This window comes from Aethina tumida, chromosome 1, assembly GCF_024364675.1.
Source record: "Aethina tumida isolate Nest 87 chromosome 1, icAetTumi1.1, whole genome shotgun sequence".
Taxonomy (NCBI): domain Eukaryota; kingdom Metazoa; phylum Arthropoda; class Insecta; order Coleoptera; family Nitidulidae; genus Aethina; species Aethina tumida.
Genome location: NC_065435.1, coordinates 45966236 through 45979150, shown reverse-complemented (window position 1 = coordinate 45979150; position 12915 = coordinate 45966236). Strand labels below are relative to the sequence as shown.

Genomic DNA, 12915 nt, shown 5'->3' with positions numbered 1-12915 from the left:
TTTTTCCAAAAATATATAATTCAAAATATTATTTTTAAAATATAATGCATACATATTTCAATTAACAAAATTTAAAATGAGGAATTCGAATAAATAGTTTTATTTGTGTTAAACATTTTTAATAATTAGTTAATATGAGTATAAAAATATTTCATTTACACTAATTAAACTAAGCTAATTTTATCCATGTACTTATATTTTTGTAGATAACTATTTTCCTAAAGAAATTATTATGTTTTTGTACTTGTGAAAACTGGAGCTATTAATTTTTGATCAAATTTATTGATGGAAAATAATAATTAATAACTCTTATTATGACAAAAGTTTTTGCTTTTTCCGAAAAAGTATAATTTGTTGTATATATTGTTTTTAAAACAAAATGCAACACATACTTCAATTAATAAAATACAGAAAGAGGAATTTGAATAAATAGATTCGTTTGGTTTTTTAATAATCAGTTAATATAAATAAAAAATATTTAGTTAGTTAGGTTACACAAATTAAACTCATATAATTTTTGTCATGCACTTATATTTTTGTATATATCTATTTTCAACTATTAATTTTTGATAAAATTTATTAAATGAACATAATAATTAATTAACATCACATAACATGATTATGACAAAAGTTTTTCCAAAAATACACCATTCAATATGTTGTTTCAGGAAAGGAAACAATTATGTTGCTATATATGCTTTTTGAATGTGAAATTAGTGAAGAACTTTTTATTTAAAATTGTTTTATTTCCCCCATTAAAAGTGAATTTTTTATTGAAAAAACCCCGACAGCGACAGCATTAGACAGAGTGAGCAAAATTTTTTTTATGTACACAAACAATTGTTTGCAAAAGGTAGGATTTATTTATTATTAATTTACATATTTCAGCAGCAGCACATAAATTTTAACGTAAATCATCCGCGTTATTTCGAATACACCGTACAAACACACAGCATACAGGATGGTGCGTCGGCACGGAGAAAACGCGCCGCCCGCACCGAACGCGAACCACCGTGCGCGGCTAAAGTAGCAGATCGGGCAAGTTTCGAACAGGATAGAGAGAGACGGCAAGGCTATCCGGCTAACTGCAATAAACTTGTTTTCTTCTCCTGCTCGCCGTACTGCTTTGCTTGACTAGTTCGGGCTTTTTCAAAAAATCCTTCGTCCCCGTTGCCGGAGACCGCGTTGGCTCTGCCGCAGCACTACGACTAGATGTGTCCGATGCCACGTCCGACATTTAATCGAGCCAATGCTTAATTCACAGCTGCTCTCGTTACGGTCATCCGCGGATATTTTTAGATAAAACTTTAATAATCATTCAAAAGCGACGACTGGCTCTTCTTAACCGGTAGCGCGTTTTAATTGGCGAAATCCTGTCGCAAGGATCCGACGACCGGCGGCGGCCAGGACTGGCACTTTTATTTTTCAACGGCGGTCGTTTACACCGAGTTGATGGTTTCTGTTTTGCCCCCCTATCATCCCTCGTAATAAACGAAGTTTTAGATATAAGTACTCATCACTAGGTACTACTAATTTGACTAGTTATAAACACTCTTTGTCTTGCCATTCCTGGCCCAACTGTGCCTAATATGTTGAACAACAAAAAATAGTTTTTCATTAGAGCTGATTCGATAATAATTTGTGCCCGATTACTTTGTATTCATCGAACAACCGTTCAGCAAAACAACGACTGCAAAAATGAAAATTACTAATTGGAGAAGGCACTAAGTAATCAATGAGTCAAAGAAGTGTGCGTCGTGTTGTGACTGCAAAGGAAAAACACTAGTAAATATAATGTAGATAAAAAACATCGATTGTATCTTTCTCATGAATATTATTTTAAATAGCACGGGTTAATTACCAATGTAAATGGAACATATAAAACAATATCAAAGTGTATTTTCAAATAATATTTATTTTTAAAATACCTTCCAACAACGCTAAAAGTAAAATCGATGGCTGGCAACGGAGTTAGATTCAAATTCGTGTTTTTGCGCCTGAATCGACGTTGATTCGCTGACCCGTAGACAGGGGACGCCACCTACTTACTTGCGGACGACTGACGCTCTTTAAATTCTATCTTTATTTGAACTGTACAATCTTTATTGATAAAGGTTTAATTAAAATACGTGAAATGACGGCTTGCTTTATCTGTTTTATTATTTTTAATTATTTAATTCAATATAAACATGCCAATGCGTCTCTGAAATTAAGTAAATTTAGTTTTGGTCTCCAAAAAATATTTTCCTGCGAATTACAACGTAAGTAAATGCACTGTAACATTGTAACTTTCAACTGTGGTCATTATGATGAGGTGTTTTTCATTCACCCTGACGCACAAAACGCCAATTACCAAGTGGCAACAACAATTTACCAGCAACGCCAACAAAAATGACCGAAACGCCTCATTTAAACAATATAATATTAACTGGGCCAGTTAATTTTACAACGAGTGGCAACGAATCGCTCCCGTATTTGAATTGGAGCTAGTCCTGAACATTCCGGACGTGATTTGAAGTCCTTAAACAATATTTAACGTATTCGGAGCATCAAAGAACGGACCTTGTGCGGCGCTAATTACGATTCGCAATTTGCATCTAAATATTATTCGAAATAAGTTTTGTCGGATTGTACTCGTCCGGCAATGAGTTACGTTTCGTCGACCGTCGACTGTTCACTGTGACAGTGCGAGTCAACTTCGAAATAATTTCAATAGAGCTGAAATGATTCAACAAATATATTACTACTGCGTGTAACATTATAAAACCTTTACCTATTTAGCCGAGTCAGCGGTGAACACTTTCAAATTCGTGACGTCAGGTGTAGTGCGCATGCACCATATATTCCACACAAACAGTTCGTAGAATTAATTTACTAAAAATATGCTTCACCTATGGGTGGGAATTTAAAAAATCCGTTCCTATAAAATTTCGGACGGACGTCTGGATGGTTTCTTTTAATGTTATCAACGTTTCGTCCGGGGGACGGCCGATTGTTGTAACGTGCGGTGTGGTAAATTGTTTAAAAATGCGTCGGATGGAACGGTGTGTGCAAGACTCGAAATGTGGGCCTTGAACTTTTCCGAACGCATTTCGTATCCTAAATATACACCTCCGTATGAAGAAATGCGAATGCGCCGAGAAAACGCCCGAGGAACGTCTATTGCGGTTTTTCAAAAAATTATTACCCCTAAAATATTTTCGCATTAATTATTACGACTACCTTGGGGTAATAAAATTGAAACTGTTCGGTGAACCTAGGGAAATTTTATCGATTCACCTAATTTATATAAAACAAAACATAAATATTGTTGTGTATATTTTAAAAGGGTAATAAAAACGATTTAGTTCAGGAACGGAAATATCGTTTCGGTTGTCTTAATGCAGAACATTTTTTCGACTCAAATTCGCATTAATAGTACTAGATTGAGTAAAATACGTATTTAATATGAACTGATGAATATGGTCTTGAAAATAGAAATGGTTATAGAACATTACATGACATATTTTATTGTTTTAGTATTGATAAATGTAAAAATTATGAAAATACTTACACAGACTTACATACAATTAGTCAACACACATTTGGCCTTCATGATCTCTTAAAAAAGGATAAATACAAAACGAAAACTTTTAGTTTGAAACTGGTCGCTATTTTTGCTTCCTAAATTCATTAAATTGTATTCTAAAATTTGGTCACAATTTGTTGTAAGGAGAATTTGAATATTCAAATAAAATAATATATAATGAAAACTGATAAATATGGTCTAGAAGGACATTTTATTATGGTTGTACTAATAAATGTAAAAATTATAAAAATACTTACTTAGACTTATATTCAATTAGTCAATACACATTTGGCCTTCATCATCTCTTAAAAAAGGACTAATACAAAACGAAAAATTTTAGTTGAAATTTGTCTTTATTTTTGCTTCTTAAATTCATTAAATTGTACTGTAAAATTTATACATGATTTGTTGGATAATCACTTTTTAAGGAGAATTTGAATATTTTAATAAACTATTATTTTATGAAAACTGATAAATATATTTTGAAGGTAGAAATAGTTTAAGAACACATTTTATTGTTGCAGTATTAATAAATGTAAGAACTACGAATATTCTTACACATACATACATTCAATAAGTCAACACACATTTGACCTTCATCATCTCTGAAAAAGGATGAATACAAACGAAAAATTTTGGTTTGAAATTTATCGTTATTTTTACTTCCTAAATTCTAAAATTTATACATAATTTGTTGGATAATCATTTATAAGGAGAATTTGAATATTCTAATAAAATAATATTTAACGAGAACTGATAAATATGGTCATGAAAGTAGAAATAGTGAAAGAACATTGAATGACACATTTTATTTTTGTAGTATTAATAAATGTAAAAATTATGACAATACTTACACAGACATACATCCAATTAGTCAACACACATTTGGTCTTCATAACCTCTTAAAAAATGGTAAACACAAAATTAAAAATTTTAGTTTGAACATTGGCGTTATTTTTGCTTCTTAAATTCATTAAATTGTATTAAAAAATTGTTGGATAATCAGTTTTAAGGAGAATTTGAATATTTTAATAAAATAATATATAATAAGAATTGATAAATATGGCCTGTAAGTTAGAAATACTTAAAGAACATTATATGACACATTTTATTGTTGTAGTACTATTAAATATGAAAATTATGAAAATACTTACACAGACCTACATTCAATTAGTCAACACACATTTGGCCTTCATCAACTCTTAAAAAAGAACGAATACAAAACGAAAAATTTCAGTTGAAACTTGTCTTTATTTTTGCTTCCTAAATTCATTAAATTGTGTTCTCAAATTTATACACAATTTGTTGGATAATCATTTTTTAAGGAGAATTTGAATACTCTAGTAAAATAGTATTTAATGAGAACTGATAAATATGGTCTGGAATGTAAAAATATTTGAACATTGAATGACACATTTTATTTTTGTAGTATTAATAATCGTAAGAACTATGAAAATACTTACACAGACATACATTCAATAAGTCAACACAAATTTGGCTTCATCATCTTTTAAAAAAAATGATGAATAGAAAACGAAAATTTTTTTATTTTTGCTTCCTAAATTCATTAAATTTTGTTATATATATATATATATATATATATATATATAACAAAATTTATCAGTCCTTGTTAAATATTTTAATAAAATAATATTTAACAAGGACTGATAAATATGATCTTCAAGTTAGAAATAGTTAAAGAACATTGAACGGCACATTTTGTAAAAATAATGAAAATACTTACAAAGACTTACATTCAATTAGTCAACACACATTTGTCCTTCATTATCTCTTAAAAAATGATGAATCCAATTGGAACAATTATAGTATGAAACTTATTTTTGCTTCCTAAATTCATTAAATTGTATTCTAATATTTATACATAATTTGTTCGATAATCTTCTGTAAGGAGAATATGAATATTCTAATTAAATAATATTTAATGAGAACTGACAAAAATGGTCTTGAAGATAGAAATAGTTACAGAACATTGAATGACCTATTTCATTGTTGTAGTATTAGCAAATGTAAAAATTATGAAGATACTTACGCAGAGTTACATTCAGTTAGTTAACACACATTTGGCTTTCATCACCTCTTGTAAAAAGATGAATACAAAACAAAAAATTTTAAACTGTTATTTTTGCTTCCTAAATTCATTAATTGTATATTAAAATTTATACATAATTTATTGGATAATCATTTGTAAGGAGAATTCGAATAATCTTATAAAATAATATTTAACGAGAACTGATGAATGCGGTCTTGAAAGTAAAATGAGTTAAAAAACATTTGTCGTTGCCAGTGCTAATTCACCACGTTGATGATGAAGTTGGAAACAGAATGTGTAACAAATATATAAGAAGATGACTTCAATAGTTTTAGAAGACAAGTATTGGTAAAATTGCACGTCCGGAAGAGGGAATTGTCAAAAAAGCGAAAATCCACGTTCGCCGTCCCTGTGTCGGTTCACCCAACGGTCTACGCCACTGTAAACCACTAAAGCGAACCCCAACGTGTAGGAAAGAGATGGGACGACGTCGCTGGTTGCTTGAACAGCTAGAAAACAGTTGCCGCTTGGTTCTGGTGTCGTGCGAGGGAGAAGGAGGACCAAACAACTGGCTGCTATAGCCTGCCTATGTGTGTGTGTGTGTTTGGTTGTTCGGCCTTCTCTCTCTCTTTCTCTCGTTCGGCTGTGCTCCACGCCGCCCTCGATATAGAGAGACTATAGCATCGACCCGTAGCGTAAACACTTTATACGAGGATCATGATGGGAATTTCGGATTTTTCATTGTTTTTTGATAATAACCTCCATCCAGGACATATTAATAACTACTCGGAACGTGGTAGTATCACTGCTTCTTTGATAAATCACTAAGTTGGATCACTTAATGTGATGCGATATGTACTTTCTGATTTATTACTTATTATTTTGGAGGGAAATGAAATAAACGTATTTTTCATTTAACTACCACTTTAATGGACTTTAAACTATATATAAGGTTTAATATCGTCGTATTTCAATGTCTGATAAGATATTCAGTTATCAAATATTTATAACAAATGGCCAGTTTTGCTATCGTTGAAGAGATGACAAAGACCAGCGGGTTAAGAAAATAAATTCGCCCTCGACCTTGCAAGTTGACACTGTCATTATGTGATTGAGGAAAATAATAGAATTATAGAACATCTCCAATTCCAATTGGGGACACAAATATTCCCCCATGTTCAAAATTGTTCAGTCCCATTGTTAAAAAAAGCTAAATTAACAAAACGAATTTTGTCATAAGACAGGTGGATTTGCCTGCCCATTTAAAGACGACAAGTTGCCTCTTCACCCCAACACCTCAACAGTAAAATTAATTAACCGAAACTGAAATAATTCTTTCATCGGAATAATTAAAATCTACCCAAGAAATATTAATCAATACATAAAAAATAGGCATGGGCAAAAACGTGCCGAGTGGAAAACGTACAAGAAGGCCTCATTAAAACGGTGAATTAAGAGAAACGAAAACACTTGGAGAGATCTACATGAATCAAAAAAATAAAATAAAATCATAATTTAAATGGGCCGGCTGAAGGAGCAACGGGATAGGGAAACCTGCGAGCGAACTGATGGTACACATCTGCCATGAGTTTGGGCTGTTGTAGCCGAGCGGCGTAGCACCGACCAGACCGGAGTCCTCGTGTTTTTGAACGATGGAAGTTATTTTTGTACTGGGGTACCTTCACATCTACTATGGCTGACGTCACGAGGGAGACGGAGATACATAATTAATATCGGGCCAGACAAGGACGGTCACGGCACAGTGGTATGCGGTTTCAAAATCGATCTGGTCTTGGGTATTTTCAAATACTGGTTTCTCCAAATCACTAATGGAACGGATCGTTCGTTTCATAATTATTCAGTTCTTGCTTTTACAAATTTTAATTGTAAAATTGTGGATTTAATACTTCAATACTATTTTATAATAACAAGAAAACAAGGTACTGAGTTCATTTATTTAAGATGACATTGAGAAAATTCAAGGAATTTGATCAGTTTGAAGAATTTTCAGGTTGATAACATTCCACGTTGGGACTGTTTAAAAATATTATGAATCATGATACTATTCTCAAATTTAGATTCTTAAAAATTATTCTATTAATAATAATAATAATAATTCATTTCAACAATCAAATTTGTTGACAATTGTGAAAATTATGTATAATTTTTAGCTGAAAACTCTAAATTCGGTTACTTGAATATGTTCGATAATTAGTACGGAATATTTGGCAGTAAATGCGAATATTTAGACGAATACCTAATTTGTTATTAACTATTCGATAGAGATAGATAGAGGGAATCAATTCTGAGTTCATTTAAGTGATAGTTTAGAAAAACTTGTATCCTTTTAAAAAAATGTTTGAAAGGACCAAAAAATTAACGTTACAATTTTTTCTAATTAATATTTGTTTCTATAATGGCTCTTAAAGAAGGAATAAAGTATAAAATATAAAAATCAAGGAAAACTTTTTGTTTTGAGTTAACAAGCCAAATTGAAGTTATGAAGTTTTATCTTTTTATTTTAAAGGATATAGCAAAAAAGATGAATCAATGTTTTAAAACCATTAATTAGTAAATTAGTAAGAAAAATTGATTTTTGTAATAAGATTATTGGTATTAATCTCTAGTCTCCATCTTAGAAACATGTAAATATTTTTAATCTTTTTTAGAACTACTTTTATTAATAATATTAGTAATTACAGAGATACAGCTGACAATGCCCACTGTTTAAACACATAAAAATATGTATTTTATAGTTTGTTTGATAATTAAAAGTCTTCAGAGGTTCTCAGTCTTCCTCTGTTACAATTCACCACAAAACTAATGTGAATTTTCTGGACGTAAAAAAAGAAGTATTTGAAATTATCGAACTTAAGTGTGAAAAATGTGACTAAATAATTAAAATTTAACATTTATTCAACAGCGAATAAAACAGCACAGTTTTAAATAAAATTAACGGAGTTGAGAGTACTGTGCGTTGGTCCCGGTCACATTGTACGCCCGTGTGCAGTGGAACAATCGAATAGTGGAACAAATGAAGAGAGCAGGGGCGCATGCCCGGCCTCTTTGATTTGAGCTTGGGGTTGGTTGTTCGTCGGATAGAGTGGATGGAGAGTATTTTTATATTTCTCGGCGATGTAATTTCCAACTCGGAGAGATATTTAATTTATGTAATTCATTTATTTTCTGCATGTTTTCTTATTATTCGGCGGCCTATGGGATGTTTGTTGGCGATGAATTTTGATTTATATTGTTTTTTTTTGAAAACTTGTTTAATGTTAATCATTAACATAATTAGTTTTAATTTGCCAACACTTTTTATTTTTAATGTTGCAAAAAATTAACCGAACGTTACGATCGATCTATACGTAGAGGAAAATTTGGTGCCATAAGATTATTTAAAATCTAAAAAGCTCTTTTATCTAAATTTAGCGAGTTACCATAAACCATTGTGAGCTATTCGATATTGTTCCTCTTTAAACGAGAAATATTAGTCGACTTTACAATCCTGCTTTAGGGTTTCAAATAGTTAATTAACTAACGTTCCAACTTGTGCTTGTTTCAGAAAATTATTGATGATCATTAAAAATTAGGTAAGGTTCGATGTAACAATTGATAACATAAAATAAATGTCTAATTACTTTTACAATTAACCATATTTATTTATAATTGTAATTAACTACACATTTGCATGAATATTAAATGTGAAATTGATCCGAACATTTGCCAGATATATTATAGATAATGTTGTATGCACCCTTAATGTAAGTTAAATTGTTGTCTTTTTTTGCAAGAAATTAGGAAACAGTATAAAAAATTCATTGGTTCAAGCTAAAACATTAATGAGACATAAGACTTTCAACCAATAAGGGAGCAGCACACTTGCTCCAAAATAGATACTGCTAATTACAAACATATTACAACAGTCACTGACTTTATTAATTCAATACAAAATAGTCTGTGATGGTGGAGATATTTTTTGTTTAAGATAAAACGCAACAAAAACCCTTGCAACTATAAAACAGTCACCTCAAATCGATTTAAGGTAATAAATTGGCTGTACCCATAATACATTTGGAAATATAGTCTTTTTAACTTCCTCATGTGTTTACAAACACTCCATCAACAATATGCTGATGTTAAAAATGCTCCAGTTAATGAATTAGGAATTTCATAATTACTAAGAATCGTTATCAAAATAAAGTGAGAACGATAGGATTTTCGGATGAGCGTTTTACAGCCTTAATTACGCCGATAGTAGATTTCCCACTGGAATTCTAAAAAACTAGTAGACCATGCAAGAAAGGAAGCAACGTCACCTCTGTTGGTTCGTTAGTCCAAGCCGCTACTTGCTCGTTTGTCCGCTGAATAGTCGCTCGTTGAAAACAGTTCCAACGCTACAGATTTATGTTTGGTTAAATTTTAGTTGACGGTACCGTTTGCGCTTATTATGAATTGAGTTTTTAAATAATGTAATATTTAAAAGAAAATACGTCACGCGTTTTGCTTTTTGACTTATGTATTTTTTTTAATTTGAAAAGAAATAATTGTTAAAACAAGTATCAGTCACTTAATTGTGTTTATTTAAAGAATGCCATGAGTAATCTAAGAACAATTAATCAAGTATTTAAATTTTGATGGTACATTCTATACTAATAAAATATATATATACGTATAAATTACATAATATATAAATAATGTAAAACAATTAAATAGTAGATATTCATTTAAATTCTGAGAGTGTGTTTCTTTTCTTTGTTCAACCACTGATCCCAGTCAAACGGATTCTGTAACACTTCTCTTTCCAACCACTCTTCATAGTGCTTTTCAAAATCTTCCGGAAGATTGCACGCATCTGTAAACGGCCCAGCATACACTTTTTTTACCTCCTTGCTTATTTGTTTGTTGTATTTGAGGATTTTTTCTCTTAATTCGGTCTCCTCTTTAGTTGGATCGGTAGTCAACTGTTTCGCGCCGTATGGCCAGTTTTCGAAAATGTTGATGCGAATACTGAGATAAATCCTGCTGAGCTCATTCACTTTGACCGCCCTTCTTGGTTTTTTCATGTACTTCGTGACCATTTTTATAATTTTCAATGTATAGAATTGAATTAAATTATTATTGATCTTCAGTACGTGATACATGGCGGTCATTATCGCCTCCGTCAACACGTTGATTCGTAACGGTTTGTGTTTGAGTACTTTGTTTATAATCTTCAAATAATTGATACACGAAAACATATTTTTCCACGAGTATGTTTCTTCCGAGGGACGATTAGGACCGTTCAGAACGCAGTACGGAAATTCCATTGACTTGATGCACACGCTGTTTTCGCATTGTTTCTGTTGGTCATAGCTCAAATACACCAACATGTAGCGAATGAAGTTTTCTAGAAACATCCCAACAGAAAGATATTCGAATTGATATATGTTATTGAATTTAAAATGTCTTAATAGTAACATTACTATACCAGATATGGCTTTAAAAATAATTTCTCTATGCCTATTTATGTCTACGTTGTATTGAGTGTAGGTTGCTGAATTTATTTGGAAAATTTCGACGTATAGGTTCATGTTTAAAGACGAATGTCCTTCAATAGCTGATTGAAATATCGTTCCCAAAACTATTATGAAATCATTAATGAACGGCATAATTTTTTTATATATTAAATCGACGGGGGTGGTATGTTTCTTATTAAAATTGCTACGCTTTGCTTGTTCATCGGACAATGGGATGTAAACATGATCTTTTAGGACGTTTACACTTTTAAGGACTCGATCTGGTAGCCCAATCAACGTGGTATCATCGTCTGGTGCAGCAATACCAAAATATTTCTTTCGTACTTTCTCCAAAAAACAATGTAGGTCTTGCTGAGATACCTTCGATTTCCAGGGAATTTTAGTCATCGATGTGATGTTTATCGGATACTTCTCCAACATCTCTTCGTTATCTTCATATATGTTCAAACCTAGTTCCTTCATTCTTGTATATTTTTCCAATTTAATTTTATCGCTTCCCCCTAGGTATAACAATATAAATTTCCATAATAACAACAATATTTTTTTAATGGGTACATCAAAGTGACCATTATGTTGTTCCAATGTTAAATTGAATAATTGAAATATGATTGCGTCACCATTAATCTCAATTTCTTCAACAAATCTATTGACTTCTTGCAAATATTCTTCATTTAAAGAATTTCGTTCTGTCCTCATTATCTCGATAATTGTATAAATAATTGCAAATACTGTTCTAATATTAGCAGTTTCTTGTTGCTTCTTTATAGTTTCGTATTCAAGGCTTATCATTTGAAGCAACTCATTTAATATACCTGCATTATACAACAACATACAATTAATCCTTTGCGAGGACATCTGCTCGTTTACATCCTTTACTTCATTCCAACATCCCTGAGCAATGTATAAAAGAATTTTTAAATGTCGGAGTCGCTCCTCCCTATTTTGCAGATCGAGTCCATCTTGCAACTTCATTATGAACGACTTCTTTTGTTCTGTTGTGAAGGACGCCCACGTGTTGAGCTGCATACATAATTTCGCCTCCTCTTCGAAAACATGCAAGTTCCCTTTAATTTCTTCGATTTCGGAATACGAATAAAATTCCGCTAGTTCATTTTCCAATTTATCGGTATCGCTAAGTTTGAACTGGAGTGGTATTTCGTGTTTAATGGACATTGAGTCTTCAAAATCGACAGATCTTTCATTACTAGTACCACCGAAGGTATTTCCCATGTCCCCTTGATTAATGAGTTTCTTTCTTAGTTGCCTGGACATAAAATTAAATTTTAGTTATGTGTACTGATTAGAGAATAAGAAAATATGGATGGTTTGTATTGATGTTGCGATTTGTACTTTTAGAATACCGTGAATATCGAAAAAATAGCATTTAAACTATCTTGTATTTTGTGTGAGGATCATTAATATTCTTTTAATTAGCATCTAGGGATATGAAACAGTGAATAGTTAAGAGGTAATTTTGCAGATTTATAGAATCTGCTAAGAAAATACCTTTTGGCACGTTCTGGAGTTGTCATCCTTACAAGTTCATCAAAATGCCTGCGATCTATTTTACATGTACATACATTTTTCAACTTCTCGGGACTGCTTCTTTTTATGTTTGTTGGCATTTTTCTTACTAGGCGAGGTCGCCTTCGGTCGCGAGTACATATTGGCGTGTCCATTGCAGTACTACTTATAAATGACATTCACTACTGTTGTCATTAAATGTCAAATTTAAGGATACAGCTTTTTGGTGTACAAGTATTTGTTTTAAGCATGTG

The 12915-nt window shown here is 31.6% G+C and overlaps 1 protein-coding gene across 1 annotated transcript; it reads right to left on the bottom strand.

Moving 5' to 3' along the window:
- Window positions 1-10180: 10180 nt before the first annotated feature.
- LOC126264149 (striatin-interacting protein 1 homolog) lies at window positions 10181-12803 on the bottom strand. The gene is made up of 2 exons (XM_049960971.1): window positions 12644-12803; window positions 10181-12401 (listed from the first exon to the last, which is right to left on the bottom strand). The coding sequence occupies exons 1-2, from the start codon at window positions 12760-12762 to the stop codon at window positions 10346-10348; spliced, it is 2175 nt and encodes a 724-aa protein (XP_049816928.1). The 5' UTR covers window positions 12763-12803; the 3' UTR covers window positions 10181-10345.
- Between the last annotated feature and the right edge of the window lie 112 nt (window positions 12804-12915).

Bases quoted from the DNA above. Each gene is read 5' to 3' on its own strand.
- LOC126264149 (XM_049960971.1), bottom strand. From the start codon at position 12,762: ATGCCAACAAACATAAAAAGAAGCAGTCCCGAGAAGTTGAAAAATGTA. The intron at 12,402-12,643 runs GTATTTTCTTAG...TTTTATGTCCAG, and splicing joins ACTCCAGAACGTGCCAAAAG to GCAACTAAGAAAGAAACTCA.